The sequence below is a fragment of the Oryctolagus cuniculus genome, chromosome 3, assembly GCF_051225735.1.
Source record: "Oryctolagus cuniculus isolate XC-2025 breed Fujian yellow rabbit chromosome 3, ASM5122573v1, whole genome shotgun sequence".
Lineage (NCBI taxonomy): Eukaryota > Metazoa > Chordata > Mammalia > Lagomorpha > Leporidae > Oryctolagus > Oryctolagus cuniculus.
In genome coordinates, this window is record NC_142869.1 from 170,387,712 (window position 1) to 170,405,211 (window position 17,500).

Sequence of the window (17,500 nt, forward strand, 5' to 3'; positions counted from 1 at the left end):
AGGTCAGCTGGGACTGGCGTGGGGACCAGGACTGGCAAGCTGGTCACCTTTGGCATTTTAATGTGATATTTTCAGAAGCAGCAAGTTCAGATCTCTTTTCTGTGAGGCAGACAGTTGCTTAGTGATTAAGCTTTCTTTTATTACAAGTATAGTTGATTTACAGAAACCTTCATGTTTAAACATTATTGGCTATGTTAACCATAAAGTTAAATGTGGAATTAATTATTTTCTCTGCCTTATTCTAAATTAGAGGCTGTTATCCTACCATTATGCTATTGCAAGTATGTGAGGATACTACAAAAAATTTTTGGAAAAATTTTTTAGATATCCATGAATATTAGGGGACGTCCATGCAATTTTATTATAGTACATATTTACATAAACTCTTTGAAGATCCCCTTGTAAGCCTGGGTTTGAATATTATTTTTTGCCACCAAAAAGCCTTATCTTTCAATTCCATTTTCCATGAACTTTATTAAGTAGCCTTGTATTCAAATAATTCATTTTCAGTTGCTCCCCAGCCTATCTTTTTTTTTTAAGTTGCACATTTATAGGATTCAATTCTTAATTAAAATAAAAGTAAATGGAGCATCTGTGAAATTCAGAATTGTCTTGTTTCAGTTCAAAATGACCATAGAAGAATAAAGAACTGTTATCTCAAATGAGAACACAGAGTTCAGAGCCCTTATCACTCTGGTCCATCATTAGAATTTGAATTGTGCCTTCCTTGACTGGGAAAGGGGAGTAAATGAGTTGATTGGGGCTGTGTCTTCTTCTAACCCCAGAGAATATATTGCAGAATTGGGGTTTCTTCTTGTCTGTAGCAAATTTTTTCCTCTCTGAACATATCTTCTCTTTCCTAAAGTTCCAAGATTTTAAGCACACACTTTGGAGAAAACCAAAGGCTGTATCGAAGACATTTCATTTGGATTGTGTACTTTATTAACCCTGTGTGTAAAGAATATTTTGTTTGAGGCTAGCAATCTTTAAATCCTCCTTTCTTATTGGTAAGGTTTTAAGGGGAAGGAGCACAGTCTTTAATCAAAGCAGCAGTAGTGATTTTACTAAGTAGACTTAATTGAAAATCCCAGGGAAGCAGAACTCATTCAGTTCAGCTATTTTTGTCCAAGGCCCATTAAATCAAGTCCTATTCCAGTAGAGTTAGACATACAAGGTCCTTCCTTTTCTTAAGCTTATGTCTTCCTTTGATCTGTTGCTGAAATTTGGCCAGTATTGTATCTGTGACAGTCTTTGGATTGCTTTCAAATACAGGATTTATACTTTGGAATTTTTTTTCCTAATTTATTTGAGAGAGAGAGAGAGAGCTCTCCTCTGTTGGCTCACTTCCCGAATGCCCACAATGGCCAGGACTGGTCAGGCAGAAATTCAGAGCCGAGAACTCGACCCACATCTCCCCCATGGGTGCAGGGATGCAATAAGCCATCACTGCTGCCTCCCCAGATCCACATTAGCAGGAAGCTGGAGTCTTGAACAGAGGCAGATATTGAACATCAGCACTCTGATGTGGGACATGCAATTCTGAACTGCCAAACCCCACCCCTAGGGTTTTTAATTAACATTTTATTCCTTGTAGCATGTAGTTATATGTAAAAGGTAGATTTATACAGTATATACAATTGTAATGTGTATATTTAGTAGGTCATGCAACTAAATAGTTTCTGGATCCTAGAAGCTAACTCATGAGAGTATTACTTACAGTTGAGCAAACGTTTATTAAGGCACTAAGAGCCTGGGTGATCGTGAAATGAATACAGCTGTTCTGACTCTCAAGGAACTTGTAATCCTAGTGGAGAAATGAGCACTAGCACAGGCACTTCCAGTAGCAGACATACCCCAGTGCTGTGCTGGGTATACAGTGTACATAGCAGTTTGTTGCTAGTTCCTGTTCTTGCCACAGAGGCCTGGGCGAGGAGGCTTCTAGGTGCAGGTTTAACTTTTGGAAGTTAGTCCTGTGTGCAGTGAAGTTCATTTAAATGGTCTTGAATCACTCCCTTGGCTGACCCCTGAAACTTTTGATGATTTCTCAATTGTAATATCCCAGTCTTGTAAATTAATTGCAATTAAGCTGATTTCAGTTAACTCCAGCTGTTCCTTCATGAGCAGCCCATGTTGCAGAGTGCCTGGGTTCAAGTCCTCGCTGCGCTTCTGATTCCAGCTTCCTGCTAATGCTTATGGGAGGCAGCAGATGGTGATGCAAGTGCTTGGGTTCTTAGCACCCACATGGGAGGGAAGTCTAGATTGAGTGCCACGCTCATGGCTTCACCCTGTCCTAGGCCAGGCTGTTGTGGGCATTTGGAGAGTGAACCAGCAGATAGAAGATCTTTCAAGCAAATTTAAAAAAATAAAAAAATACAATATTTGAAGTGCAGAGGGACAAGTGATGAAGAGGGAAAAGTTGGTGACATTCCTGAACATTATATAAGTATCTGTGTCAATTATCAGAAGATGTGGTATCTAGCTACTCATTTTAACTCTCATATAATATTCCAGTGAATGAATTTGTAATTGTCTATTACATAATAAAACACTAATTCAATTTGGTTTAATCCAGTGCAAATGGATTATTCTGGTCTTAAAAGCTCTACTTGTTTAACTTTCACAGGATGAAGAATGTAGCTTATGCCAAAATTGAATCATGAGTGATGGCTTCACTGTGGTTTTCCCAATTTGCTATTTTAAAATTTTAGTAGCTTGTCTCATTGATTATTAACTAGTCTAAGTATTTTAAGTATTTTTAAGTAATTGTGAATGTCTTGAATAGTCATTAAAGTGGAATGTTAACTTTAATCTGTTTATTGGAAGCATTTCTATTTTTGTTGAGCTCGCCTTCCTTCGTGTGTGAAATATTATGGTTCTCGTGGCTTTTATTTAGTTGGCTGTTCAATTAGATCCCTCACAAAAGTGGATTGTTGGGCAGTGAGCTTAGAGTGATACTGTTAAAGAGAGGACCTGTTGGATCTGTTAGTCCTGAGGCCTGGTCAAACAGCTGGGTCCCCTGTACCCTAGATCCTACCAAAGACCTAGAACTCATTTCTAAGATCATGAGCAGCAGCCCCTAAACCTGGCCCGTCGCGATCCCATTATTAGTAGTTTTAAAGGAGTCAGACCTGTTCATGCCCTTTCCTGTCCAGTTAGTATCCACCGTTCAGTGATGTTAGAACATACATAGAAACACTCTCCACCTCCTCACCCCTCCCCGTCTGGGGTGAAAACAACCACTCAGATGACCAGAGTGTAAGTCGCGTGATTTGGGAATGACCAAAATCAGTTCCATTTTTAGTTCCATTTTTATGGCCTTAATCTTGTGACTTGAGCAGGTTTATTTAACTTTTCTGGACGTGCTTAGTATTCCAACAGTGTAAGTAAGACATAATTCACATACTGTGCAGTTCACCAGTTAGAGTAATTCAGTGGCTCTTAGTGTATTTACGGAGTTGTAAATCTGTCACTGCAGTCGGTTTTAGAACATTTTCATGGGGTCGGCGCTTGTGGCACAGCAGGTTAAACCCTGGTCTGAAGTGCTGGCATCCCATATGGGTGCCGGTTCGAGACCCGGCTGCTCCATTTCCCATCCAGCTCTCTGCTGTGGCCTGGGAAAGCAGTAGAAGATGGCCCAAGTCCTCAGGCCCCTGCACCCACGTGGGAAACCCAGAAGAAGCTCTTGGCTCCTGGCTTCAGATCGGTGCAGCTCTGGCCATTGCGGCCAATTGGGGAGTGAACCATCGGATGGAAGACCTCTCTCTCTCTCTCTCTCTCTCTGCCTCTCTCTCTCTGCCTCTCCTCTCTCTCTCTGTGTGTAACTCTGACTTCCAAGTAACTAAATAAATCTTTAAAATTTTTTCATTACCCCACAAAGGAACTCTGTACCCCTTAGCTGTCACCACTATCCCTAGTATCACCAATTTCATGCTTCCCTCACCCCAACCCCTAATCTCCTTTATGTCACTATAGATTTGCCTATCTTGGAAATGTCATATAATGGAATCATGTATTGGGTGCTGCTTTGTGACTGGTTTCTCAAGATTCATCCATGTCGTGGCTTTCTATCAGCACCTCACTCCATCTTATTACCAAATAATAGTCCACTGTATGGATACACCACACTCAATTTATCCATTTATTAGTCAGTCGATGGCCATTTGGGCTGTGCCCACATTTGGGTTATTTATGATGCTACCATGAAGGTTTGTGTATGATGTCTACTTTCTCTTCGGTATATACCTAGGAGTGGAATTGCTGGGTCGTTCAAGTCGATGTGTTTAATTAACTACCTGTTAGATTGTTTTCCAAAAAGGCTGCAGCTTTTTACTGTCTTAATTTTACAATGTATCATGATGATAATTTTCCCACATTCACATTAACACTGGTTTATCATCTGACTTTTTGATGGGAACCATCCTAATCAGTTTGAAGTGGAATCTCATTGTGATTCTGAGTTGCATTTCCCTGTTGGTTAATGGTGTTGAGCATCTTTTCATGTGCTTATTGGCCAGATGTACAGCTTTCTTGGAAAACTGTTCAAATCTTTTTCCCATTTTAAAATTTTTATTAATGTACAACAGTTTTTTTATATATTCTAGATACAAATCCTTATTAGATAGGATTTTCAAAATTTTTCTTCCATTATCTGAGTTGCCTTTTCATGTTCTTAATAGTGTCTTTTTTTCTTTTTTGAGATTTATTTATTTACTTGAAAGTCAGAATTTTATAGAGGAAGATACAGAGATCTTCTGTCTGCTGGTTCACTCCTCAGATGGCTGCAGTGACCAGAGCTGGGCCAGGCCTTAGTCAGGAATTTCTTCCGGGTCTCCCACGTAGGTGGCCGGGGCCCCAGGGCTTGGGCCATCTCCTGCTGCTTTTCCCAGACAGTTAGCAAGGAGCTGGATTAGGAGTGGAGCAGCCGGCATTGCATGTGGCAGCTTTACCTGCTGTGCCACAACACCGGCCCCTTGATGGTGTCTTTGGAAGTACACTCTTCATTTATATTTGCCCAGTTTGTTTTTTCCCCTTAACTGCTTGCACTTCTGGTGTCATATCTAAGAAAGCGTCACCTAATTCAAGGTCATGAAGGTTTTGCTCCTGTATTTTATTCATAGTTGTATAGTTTTAGCTCTTGCACCCAACTCTTTGATCCAGCTTAGTTTATTTTTATGTTTGGTGCAAGATCAGAGTCCAGCATCATTTTTCTGGATGGGAATCTGTAGTGCTTTCAGCACCATTTGTTGAAAAGACTATTCTTTCTGCATTTAGTTGTCCTTGCACACTTGTGGGAAATCAGTTGGTCAGAATTTTAAGAATATATTTTAGACTCAATTCATTTTCATCAATCTATGTGGCTGTGCTAATGTGAGTAGAAAACCACAGGTAAATACCACACTACCTTGTTTACTGTAGCTTTGTAGTAAATTTTGAAATCAGGAACTGTGAGTCCCTCAACTTGGTCCTTTTTGTTTGTTTTTGCAATATTGTTTTGGCTATTCAAGAACCTCAAATTTCCATAAGAATTTTAAGGTAAGCTTGTCACTTTCTACAGAAATGTCAGTTCAGGTTTTGATAGGGATTGTGTTGCATCTGTATGTTAAGTTGGGGAATATTGCCATCTTTTTTTTTTTTTTTTTTTTTTTTTTTTTTAAGGTCCACTCCTAATCCTTTAACCCATGATTTTTTTTTTTTTTTTGTTTGTTTGTTCAGGCAGAGTGGACAGTGAGAGAGAGAGAGACAGACAGAGAGAAAGGTCTTCCTTTGCCGCTGGTTCACCCTCCAATGGCCGCCGCAGCCGGCGCGCTGCAAACGGTGCATCGCACTGATCCGAAGCCAGGAGCCAGGTACTTCTCCTGGTCTCCCATGCAGGTGCAGGGCCCAAGTACTTGGGCTATCCTCCACTGCATTCCTGGGCCACAGCAGAGAGCTGGCCTGGAAGAGGGGCAACCGGGACAGAATCCGGCACCCTGACCGGGACTAGAACCCTGGGTGCTGGTGCTGCAGGCGGAGGATTAGCCTATTGAGCCGCAGTGCTGGTCTAACCCATGACTTTTTTTGTTTGTTTGTTTGTTTTTGACAGATAGAGTTTTAGACAGTGAGAGACAGAGAGAAAGGTCTTCCTTCCATTGGTTCACTCCCCAAATGGCCACCACGGCCGGCGCTGTGCCAATCTGAAGCCAGGAGCCAGGTCTCCTGGTCTCCCATGCGGGTGCAGAGCCAAACACCTGGGCCATCCTCCACTGTCCTCCTGGGCCACAGCAGACAGCTGGACTGGAAAGGAGCAACTGGGACCAGAACTCAGTGCCCATATGGGATGCTGGTGCCACAGTTGGAGGATTAACCAAGTGAGCCATGGCGCCAGCCCCTGGGATATTACCATCTTAATAATACTAACTGTTCCAAAATGAGAACATGGGATGACTTCCCATATATTTTGGTCTTTAATTTGAACACTGTTTATGTAGTGTTCGGAGTATAAATTTTGTACTTCCTTGGTTAAATTTATCCTTAGTATTTTATTCTGTTTGATATTGTACATGAAGTTGTTTAGTTAATCTCACTTTCATGTTGCTTAGTGTTACTGTGAAGAATGCAATAGGTTTCTCTATACTGACCTTACGGGGCTGGCAGTGTGGCACAGTTGGTTAAGCTGCTGCACCCTTGCTGAACTAGTTTATTAGTTGTAGCAGCTCTTGATGGGATTATGTCATCTGTGAATAGGACGGTTAGAAGTCTTGCTTTCTAATGTATCAGAGGCCTTTCCCGCCCACCTCCCTGCCATTGTCTTACCTAGTTGGCTGAGCCATGACTCCAGAAGAGTGGTGAATAGAAGTAGAGTGTTTGGTCATTCTAACAAAGTCCTGGGCCTTAGAACTTAAGTCAATATTAATAGCTGGTTGGTGCTGTAAAGCCACACAGTCTGTAAGTGGTGAATGTGAGGGGCTAATAGGTATGTACACCCACAATTTCTGCTTCTCTTGGTAAATTTGTTAAGCATGGTCATGAAATAGTGATCTCCTAGCAAATTTTTTGCAGCAGAAATTTAGATCAACTGGAGAAATAAATCCATCTTTCTCTGCAGTTCAGTGAGCAATGCTTAGAGTGTGGAGCGGGTGAAGATGGCCCTGTGCCGCAGCTGGATGTGAACAGGACAGAGTCCCCATGCTTGCCTGCCTCTAAGGTGCCCCTGCCTTTCTTAGCCACTGAACATAGAGGAACTCTGCTGTTTTAAGAGACTGTCCTCTGTTTTTATAGCTCATTAAAGACAAACTATTGGCCAACGCCACACATTCCCTTCCCCAGAGAACTGTGCATTTAAAAGGGTTCTTGACTACTGGTTAGCTGAGTGAATTCGCCTTCAGGTCCTCCATAGCTTCCCCTGGATTTGCAGTTGAGAGTTTGGGTTCTGAAGTCTCTGGGCAGCTGGCTCTGAACCCATGCTACTGAATTCGCCATCCTGCTCTCTCCAAGGGATACGTGTGGCAGCTGCTGCACAGCCGGCTGCCCTGTCTGACCTGGTGGAGGGGCGGCCTCTCCTTGCTAAACAGCTGGATGTCTGGGCTGAATTTATCTCTTGTGGTCAGCTTTAGTTTGTGGTGATAATCCTGGGTAAAGGTGCAGTGAGGCGGTTAGAAGCTTGGCAGGGCAGAGGAGCTTCCCTTGAACTCTTCTACCCAGAAGGGATTTCCTGGTAGGGAAACAAGAAACCCCTCCTGCGCTGCTTCATTGCCTTACATTCAACAGCCCATCCTGACGCGGGTAGGAGAGTGTGCAATTTTTGTTTTCTCCTCCTTCCTTGTCACCATCATCTTCTGCCTCTTGTTTTTTGTTTGTTTGTTTGTTTGTTTTCCTTTAACTTGATGGGGAGACTGAGGCCTGGGAGAGTTTACTTGCCTAAATTATTGAGTTAATGTATTGAGCAGGGGCTGGCAGAGAAAGTGATGGGGCGGTACACTTGGAAGAGACATGGTTTTCCTGGTTCCTGAGCTTTTCATTGTTTCATAGCTGTTTGACTATGGATAGTTGACACGTAAAAGTTAATAGGAAGCTTTTCTAGGCCTAGACATAAAATTCTAATAAAGAGCCACCCCTGTGTTAAGAATCTAGTGCAGTGTTTTCTGCTAACCAGTGGCTAATTAAGATGACAAAGTACATTGATAACTAACTGGTAATAACTTATTCTGCCACCATCAAGTAAAGATAAACCTTTGGACTTTCCTTAAAACTTGCTCACCAAGGGCCTTTCTTTTAATATGGTAGGGAAGTAAATGTTAGAATGTGGAAGTTGATTAATTAATTAATAAAGGGAGGTTTTTAAAGCGGATCATTTGAATACCTTGAGTTTGCGCACTACATCTCTTTTCTCGTAGCCTCTCCTTGCCCATTTTGAACTCAGAGAAACTTGAACAGCATTACATTATTCAGTAGGTAGACACACTTGGGCTTAACTTGACTGTGCCAGAACTTGTTACATGGAGAAAATAATGGCTCATTTCCTCATGGGATTGCAGTGATTATTAAATTAGTTAATACAGGGGCCAGCACTGTGGCTCAGTGGGTTTAAAGCAATGGCCTGTAACACTGGTATCCCATGTTTGTGCTGGTTCGAGTCCCGGCTGTTCCACTTCCAATCTAGCTCCCTATTAATGTGCCTGGGAGGGCAGCAGCGGATGGCCCAAGTTTTTGGGCCCCTGCACCCACATGGGAAACCCAGAAGAAGCTCCTGGCTCCTGGATTCGACCTGGCCCAGCCCTGGTCATTCATTGCAGCCATTTGGGGAGTGAACAAGTGAATGGAGGACTTCCCTCTCTCTCTGCCTCTCTGTAACTGTGCCTTTCAAATAAATAAATAAATCATTTTTTAAAAGACTTAATATATATAGAGTGCTCAGAAGAATACCTGCCATGTAATTTGTACTCAGGGCCGGCGCCGCGGCTCACTAGGCTAATCCTCCGCCTTGCGGCACCGGCACACTGGGTTCTAGTCCCGGTCAGGACGCCGGATTCTGTCCCAGTTGCCCCTCTTCCAGGCCAGCTCTCTGCTGTGGCCAGGGAGTGCAGTGGAGGATGGCCCAAGTACTTGGGCCCTGCACCCCATGGGAGACCAGGGTAAGTACCTGGCTCCTGCCATCGGATCAGCGCGGTGCGCCGGCCGCAGTGCGCCGGCCGCGGCGGCCATTGGAGGGTGAACCAACGGCAAAAAGGAAGACCTTTCTCTCGGTCTCTCTCTCTCACTGTCCACTCTGCCTGTCAAAAAAAAAAAAAAAAAAAGAAAAAGAAAAAAAGAAAAAAAAAATTTGTACTCAGGACATGTATGTTAAAAATAGCAATAGGGCCAGCATTGTGGCATAGCAGGTAAAGCCACCATCTGCAGTGCTGGCATCCCATTTGGGTGCCAGTTCAAATCCTAGCTGCTCCACTTCCAATCCAGCTTCCTGATAATGTGCCTGGGAAAGCAGCAGAAGGTGGTCCAAGTCCTTGGGCCCCTGCACCCACAAGGGAAGACCCAGAAGAAGCTCCAGGTTCCTGACTTCGGATCAGCCCAGCTGCAGCTGTTTCAGCCATTTGGGAAGTAAACTAGCAGATGGAAGACCTCTCTCTCTCTGCCTCTGCCTCTCTGCAACTCTGCCTTTCAAATAAATAAATACATCTTTAACAAAAATAGCCCTAACAATAGAAATATTATTTCTACTATTGCAATTACTATAACTCCAAGTCTTCTGATCGAAGTTGAATTACCTGTAGTCTGATTGTATTTTTTAAAAGATTAGAAGCGACTTGCCCATCGTGCATAGCCCTCTACTAGCATTTGGAGTTAAAAGGGACGATAGGCATGCTGCAGAATCCTCTCCTGATCCTTCTAGACTGTGCTGCAGAAAGCATTGGTGGAGACATTCCTGCTTGACTGGGTTTAGTCAGGGCACCCCAGGCTCACTTGTTGTTGGGAAACCAACAATATTCTAACGCAGACCTGGATTCAGAGAGGAGAGGGAAGCCTTAATTTTAGGACCTACACAGGGACTACAAATATAAGGGAAACACGGGGGATGCCCTTGGTTCATTTCCCACTTTTCAATATGAAATGAACCCTGTGGAAACCAGTAACAAAAACGTGGGCAAGGAGAGTATAATTTTCATTGCTTTCAGATTTAGATAGGAAACAACGAGGAGCAGGTTGTCCCAAGAAGTATCTGTTGTTCTAAAGTTTAGCATTTGATGCTATTACACTGTGGTATGTTTTTCTTTTTTAATTTCTGGAGAGTTTCTGGCTTCCAGAAACTAGCTGCAATCCCTCAGAGTGTTTGGCTTCGTTTCCAGGCACACATTTAATGTGGAATAAAGTAAACATGTAGTTAAACAATGATTAAGCAGAGCTTCCTGCTGGGTTGTCTTTAATACCTTGTCCCTTCCTCCCCAATCGACAGGTATCTCAGACGAAGACATTATCAACATAACTCTGCCAACCGGAGTCCCCATTCTCCTGGAACTGGATGAAAACCTGCGTGCTGTTGGGCCCCACCAGTTCCTGGGGGACCAAGAGGCGATCCAAGCAGCCATTAAGAAAGTTGAGGATCAAGGAAAAGTGAAACGAGCTGAAAAATAAAGTCTTTGCCAAATGCCAACTAGGAGTAGATTCAAAAGGAGTAACATGCAGTGTGTCTGGGTGCTGGCCTCTTTGTTGTTTTTTTTTTTTCCCCTAATTTTTTTAGAGTTTTTTTTTTTTTCCCCCAGAGCTAGCCCTGGATTAGTTTATATAGATATCTAGATAACTTGACCCAGATAAGGCTTCATGATGTCTAAGTGCTTATGTCATAGGCCTTACGGACTAGCTTTCTTGCTAGCCCTGTTTGAATTAGTCACCAAGCTAGAAACTAGTGGAGTTTAATTAAGGTTGTACATTTTTGAAACAAGATAATAGCAAGTGGAGATGAAGTTTAAAGTATTCATCAATCAGTAGATCATTGAGTCACAATTGACAGGCACTATTTCAGTAAGTAGTTTACTTTTCTATTTAATAAGAACTTTGAAAATAGTGATACTAGATATTAGTAAGAAATATTAATACACTGTAGATAAGTATTTATTACTAGTCTTTTCCTCTAGGAAAAGAGATGCTTTGATAGTTAAGACCAGAGGCCCAATAAGTGGGAAAGTCACAGAGAGGTTCCTTTAAGAGAGCCAGCCGTCACCACCACAATGACACCAACAAGGTCCTTAACTTGTCTCTGGTCCAGAGACACCCTTTGTTTGCCACTCAGTAGACTTCCTCTCTGATCCCTAGAATGAATAGAAGGTAGGCAGCACCTGTGGCTGTTAGAGTCTTTGTTTTTGGTTTTTGAACTTTAATTTTTGGGTACTTACAACTGGTTTAAAAATAAAGTTCTGTGACTGAAAATTACACCCCCAAAGTGTCTCCTTGTGTTTGATAAGTTGTAGGTCAGCCTCTGAACTAGTCTTTGACTCATGCCACCCTGTACCACTCAAACAACTGATGTATTTCAACACTGACACACCTGATGTCCTGTAAGTCGAAGGTTTGGGTTGAGGACGGCAAGCATGATGCTTGAATTCACAGGAACAGGGGACATGGTGTAGGGACTTGTCGCATACACTGTGTAACAGCTTAGGGCCAAAGACTGTAGTACAGAGCAGTCAGGGCCAGGAACAGAACTGATTGCTAATCAAGCTTCAGGATCCTTTGGTTCACAATTTGCTTTTCAGTGCTGTGGGAGTGTAAGAAATCACTTTAAACAAAACAATTCCCTCTGTTTCAAAGCAAGCCACATGTATTTCAGTGATAAAATCATGGAAACATTCACAGGACGCAGGCATTTGGCTTAGCAGTTAAGGTGCCTGTATCATACTGGGCACGGTGTGTGGCTTCACTCCCAACTCCAGCTTCCTGCTAAGTGCGGACCCTGGAGGCAGCAATGATGACTCCAGTAGTTGAGTTCTTGCCAGCTGTTAGGGATACTGGCGTCAGGTTCCTGGCTCTTGGGTTCAGCTCCAGCCAAGGACTGTGTGGGCATTCGGGGAGTGAACCAGTGGTTGGGAATGCACACTCTAGCTAGGTAGTCATCTCAGGGAGGGAGGGAAGGAGAGAGGGAGGAAGGAAGAGAAAATGAATTTAAAAATTTGAAGCTCTAGTAGCTTTTATAGATACTTAACATTTTTTCATGGTTTTACATTGATGGATTCATTTATTTTATAGTAAAACGGGCATTTGAAGGTAATGAAAGCCTTGGCTACGTCTTGGTATCCATTTGCTCCTAATTCAGGACTCCTTGAGGTTGGCCAAAGAAGATGGCTGAAGATAGATGAGTGTGGTTTGCTCATAGCTGGTCACATCTGTGATTCGTGAGGATGTGGGATGTGTTACCTTATTGCCTTATAGACTGCGGGTTTATCTGTGTTCCTTTGGTTTAGAGTTCTTGAGTAGCCAAATACTGCTCTAGGAATCAGATCATGGTCAAGATGGCAACTACCACATCTTCCTAGAATTCTAAATGTATGAGTAGGATACAACATGGACCATTAAAAAAAAAAAAAACTATTTATTTGAAAGAGTTACACAGAGAAAGAAAGAGAGGCAGAGAGAGAGAGAGAGGTCTTCCATCCACTGTTTCACTCCACAGATGGCTGAAATGGCCGGAGCTGCGTCGATCCAAAGCCAGGAACCAGCAGCCTCTTCTGGGTCTCCCATGCAGGTGCAGGGGCCCAAGGACTTTTGGGCCATCTTCTACTGCTTTCCCAGGCCATAGCAGAGAGCTGGATCGGAAGTGGAGCAGCCGGGACTTGAACTGGCACCCATATGGGATGCTGGCACTGCAGGTGGCGGCTTTACCCATTATGACACTGCGCTGGCCCCTGGACCATTTTTTATTCCGTATCTCTGAAATTGTCTTCAGGATTTTCCATCCTGTTTTTTTTTTTTTTTTTTTTTTTTTTTTTTTTTTTTTTTTTTGACAGGCAGAGTGGACAGTGAGAGAGAGAGACAGAGAGAAAGGTCTTCCTTTGCCGTTGGTTCACCCTCCAATGGCCGCCGTGGCCGGTGCGCTGCAGCCAGCACACCACGCTGATCTGATGGCAGGAGCCAAGTGCTTCTCCTGGTCTCCCATGGGGTGCAGGGCCCAAGGACCTGGGCCATCCTCCACTGCACTCCCTGGCCACAGCAGAGAGCTGGCCTGGAAGAGGGGCAACTGGGACAGAATCCGGCACCCCGACCGGGACTAGAACCCGGTGTGCTGGCACCGCAAGGCGGAGGATTAGCCTAGTGAGCCGCAGCACTGGCCCATCCTGTCTTTATACTGCACCACAACTGCCCCAAGAAATTTTTTCTAAGAGCCAATCTGCTTTGGAAAGCGAAAGTTCTTGTGTTGTCTAGTACTAACTTGAGAACTAAGTTAATAACATATCCTTGGTTAGAATATAATACATCTAATGTATATGATTAATGTGAACTGTTTCAAGTTCTACCAGATAGTTTTGCCCAAGATTTGCAAATCGTTTCTCATCCTGGATCATGGCTGCTTGGGTTAAAATGTGGTTCCCGATGTGCAGTGTGGTTATTTGTCTTCCAGCCTGGGAAGCCTCCTCATGCCCTGTAGCTTGGAGGAAAAGGATGCTTTTCTTGGGGTCAGAATGTGAGCCTGTTAGACGCAGTTCCGGTTGGGCTGCAGTTGGCCAGATTGGAGACCAAGCAGAAATTCTGGTCAGGTAGCCACCCTCAGGAAAGAGGTCAGAGAGCCAGCACCCTCCACCCTTCATTCCTACTACACAGTTGTGGTTTTCCTTTCCTAGGGCCTTTACTGTTTTTGACAGAATGAAGCCAGGGAGAGCAGCTCTTCCAGCCAGAGCTCTGATCCCCCGTGGCATTTCACACCGTAACAAGCAATGTGTGAGCGTCTGCAAGGTTGTCTGTCTGCCCTCTCACCTGCAGAGTCTTCACACATCCCTTTCCCTTGGGAACACAGCAAAATTGCCCTTTGCGTGGCAGATCCTGGGGGTGTTTCCTGGTTTTGTTTTTTTGCATAATGGGATTGTGCAAGTTTTAGACCCACTTACATAACACTCTTCATTTTATTAACTTTATGCCTTGCCTCATTTTAGATCTGGCGATGGCAGATCCGTGGTATGCTCTAGCCTGAGGGTTTGCACATTGCACTGTGATCCCAAGGGGAAGATGAAACATTCGAAATATAAGAATACTTCTGCCATCCAGTCTCCCTCTAATTATGAGGTTATCTGGCAAAATTAAAGGCACTGTCATTTATTTTAGAAAACTTTTATTTAATATAAATTTCAAAAGCACAACTTTTGGATTATATTGGTTCTTCCCCCCCATAACCACCCTCCCCCCCACAAACCATCCCATCTCCTACTCCCTCTCCAATCCCGTTCTTCATTAAGATTCATTTTTAATTATATACAGAAGATCAACTTAGTATATACCAAGTAAAGATTTCAACAGATTGCACCCACACAGGCACACAAAGTGTAAAGTACTGTTTGAAGACTAGTTTTACCGTTAATTTGCATAATACAATACATTAAGGACAGAGATCCTACATGGGGAGCAAGTGCATAGTGACTCCTGTTGTTGATTTAACAACTGATATTCTTATTTATGATGTCAGTAATCACCCAAGGCTCTTGTTATGAGCTGCCAGGGCTATGGAAGCCTCTTGAGTTCACAAACTCCGACCTTATTTAGACAAGGCCATAATCAAAGTGAAAGTTTCCTCCCTTCAGAGAAAGGTACCTCCTTTTTTGATGGCCCGTTCTTTCCGCTGGGATCTCACTCACAGAGATCTTTCATTTAGATCATTTTTGCCACAGTGTCTTGGCTTTCCATGCCTGAGAAACTCTCATAGCCAAATCTGAATGCCTTAAGGGCTGATTCTGAGGCCAGAGTGCTGTTTAGGGCATTGCCATTCTATGAGTCTGCTGAGAGTCACTGTCTTCTAAAATTGCTGAAATTTGTATGGACTAGAGGGCGCTAGGGTTGAATGTGTCCCCTAAAAGTTCGTATGTTGGAAACTTAATCCCAAAATCCCTGTGATACTGGTATTGAAGATGAGGCCTCAGGGAGGTGATTAGGATTAGAACAGACCAGGAGGTTGGGGCCCCTGTGCTGGCGTTAGCTGCTTTCTAAGAGACGAAGGGGTGAGCAGGCACTGCTGTCTCACCATGAGATGTGCTCTGCTGAGTCAGGATGCAGCAAGAAGGCCCTCTACAACTTATTAAGCTCTTTTGATAAGTTTTTAATGGTAAGCTCAAGTGTCAACACCACTTCCTGTGTTCACACAATAGAGAAACATCTTGCCCTTTATTTGAGTTGAGGCAAGCCATTTGAGCTTGCATTTACTTTGATTGGACAGGGATACATTTTCTGGAAGTCATTTTGTTTTAAAAAATTGTAGATATTCACAAAAATAGAGAATATAAGTGAACAAGAAATGTTCATATTCTTATCCCCAGTGACGATGTTGTCATGGATACCTCTCACGCTGTCCCTGCACTCCACTGAATTATTTTGAAACACATGACAAACATCAGCCAGTAGATTTTTTTGTTTTTGAGAGGCAGAGTTAGTGAGAGACAGAAAGGTCTTCCTTCCATTGGTTCACTCCCCAGATGGCCACTGCGGCAGGTGCACTGCGCCAATCTGAAGCCAGGAGCCAGGTGCTTCCTCCTGGTCTCCCATGCGGGTGCAGGGCCCAAGCACTTGGGCCATCCTCCACTGCCCTCCTGTGCCATAGCAGAGAGCTGGACTGCAAGTGGAGCAACCAGGACAGAATCCAGCGCCCTGACCGGGACTAGAACCCAGTGTGCCGGCGCCGCAGGTAGAGGATTAGCCTAGTGAGCTGCAGCGCTGGCCACAGCCAGTAGATTTTGAAAAGGGAAACCACTTAGTCTCTGATCAGTTAAAATGAAAGGTATCAGTAATCTGTCCTGAACTTTGTGTTTTTGGTAAAGAACCCAATTGGCAGCCATTACAAAGTGGCCTGAATCTAGTTTGGACTTGTTCTAGGCTGTTCTCTCCTTTTGCTGTCTAGAGGCTGTTAACTTGCTGTCTGTGACTTCTGAGGATAATGGGGGTACTACCAATGTAAAGTGAATTGTTTTAAGATGCTCTATCTTGGGGCTGGTGCTGTGGCATGGTGGGTTAAGCTGCCGCCTGCAGAGCTGGCATCCTATATGAGTGCCAGTTTGAGTCCTGGCTGCCCTACTTCCAATCCAGTTCCCTGCTAATGTGTCTGGGGAAGCAGCAGAGGATGGCCCAAATGCTTGGACCTCTGCATCCACGTGGGAGACCCAGAAGAAGCTCCTGGCTCCTCTCTGTCTCTCCCCCTCTCTCCTTCTCGCTCTCTCTCTAATTCTGCCTTTCAAATAATAATAATAATAAAAGATGCTAAATCTGTGACCATTTAAATATGCGATTCTAAAATTATCTTGCAGCATTAAAAAAGTAAATGTATTGGTTTATATCGGTAATTCTAGGAGAGAGGAGATGTAGAACAGAACAAAGTAAAGGACCTTGTGACTGGATTTGAGTTGGGGTGTCAACATGGGGTTTGTGTGTGTGTGTGTTTCCCTCGCGTTCCCTTCAGCCCCTCCCACTGCTCTGGCTCGATCCACGGAAAGAGCTGGTGATGAAGAGCACGCCCAGTCCCCTCGATCTCGGTTCCTAACTACGATTCCACAGAACCAGGGATGTCTGGGAAAATGGCTGCTTCTGAGTCTGGAGCAGATGAGTATAAGATGAGATTGGAACATCTTGCTCAGTTCTAAAGGGAGAAGATGCCCCAAGACTCATGGGACAGAAGAGTTGCCTTCATGGACCAACTTGGGGATGATTTGTTTCTTATTAAGAATAATGATAGGCAGGCTCTGCGGCTCACTAGGCTAATCCTCCGCCTTGCGGGACTGGCACACCGGGTTCTAGTCCCGGTCGGGGCGCCGGATTCTGTCCTGGTTGCCCCTCTTCCAGGCCAGCTCTCTGCTGTGGCCCGGGAGTGCAGTGGAGGATGGCCCAAGTGCTTGGGCCCTGCACCCCATGGGAGACCAGGAGAAGCACCTGGCTCCTGGCTTCAGATCAGCGCGGTGCACCAGCCACAGCGGCCATTGGAGGGTGAACCAACGGTAAAGGAAGACCTTTCTCTCTGTCTCTCTCTCTCTCTCTCTCTCTCACTGTCCACTCTGCCTGTCAAAAAAAAAAAAAAAAGAATAATGATAATAGGTTTTAGAACATTGAGGGGGATGAGCATTTCACCTTGTGGTTAAACACCTGCATTCCACTTCTGAATGCCCAGGTTTGAGTCCCAGCTGCAACTCCAGATTCCAGCTTCTTGCTAATGCGGACTCTGGAAGGCTGCAGGTAATGGCATCGGTAGTTGGATTCCTGGCACTCACGTGGGAGAACTGGATTGTGTTTCTGGTTCCCAGCTCTCAGTTGGTCCAGCCCTAGCCATTGTGGGTATCTGGGGAGCGAACCA

The 17,500-nt window shown here is 44.1% G+C and overlaps 1 protein-coding gene across 3 annotated transcripts in view; it reads left to right on the plus strand.

The window, feature by feature from the left end:
• Positions 1 to 11,400, plus strand: part of BPGM (bisphosphoglycerate mutase) — a 32,006-nt gene extending 20,606 nt beyond the window's left edge. Inside the window, exon 3 of one of the 3 annotated variants that reach the window (XM_008258120.5) lies at positions 10,427 to 11,400. In XM_008258120.5, coding sequence (XP_008256342.3) covers positions 10,427 to 10,605 — 179 coding nt within the window. In that variant the 3' untranslated portion in view covers positions 10,606 to 11,400. 3 annotated transcript variants of the gene reach the window in all.
• Positions 11,401 to 17,500: the final 6,100 nt, after the last annotated feature.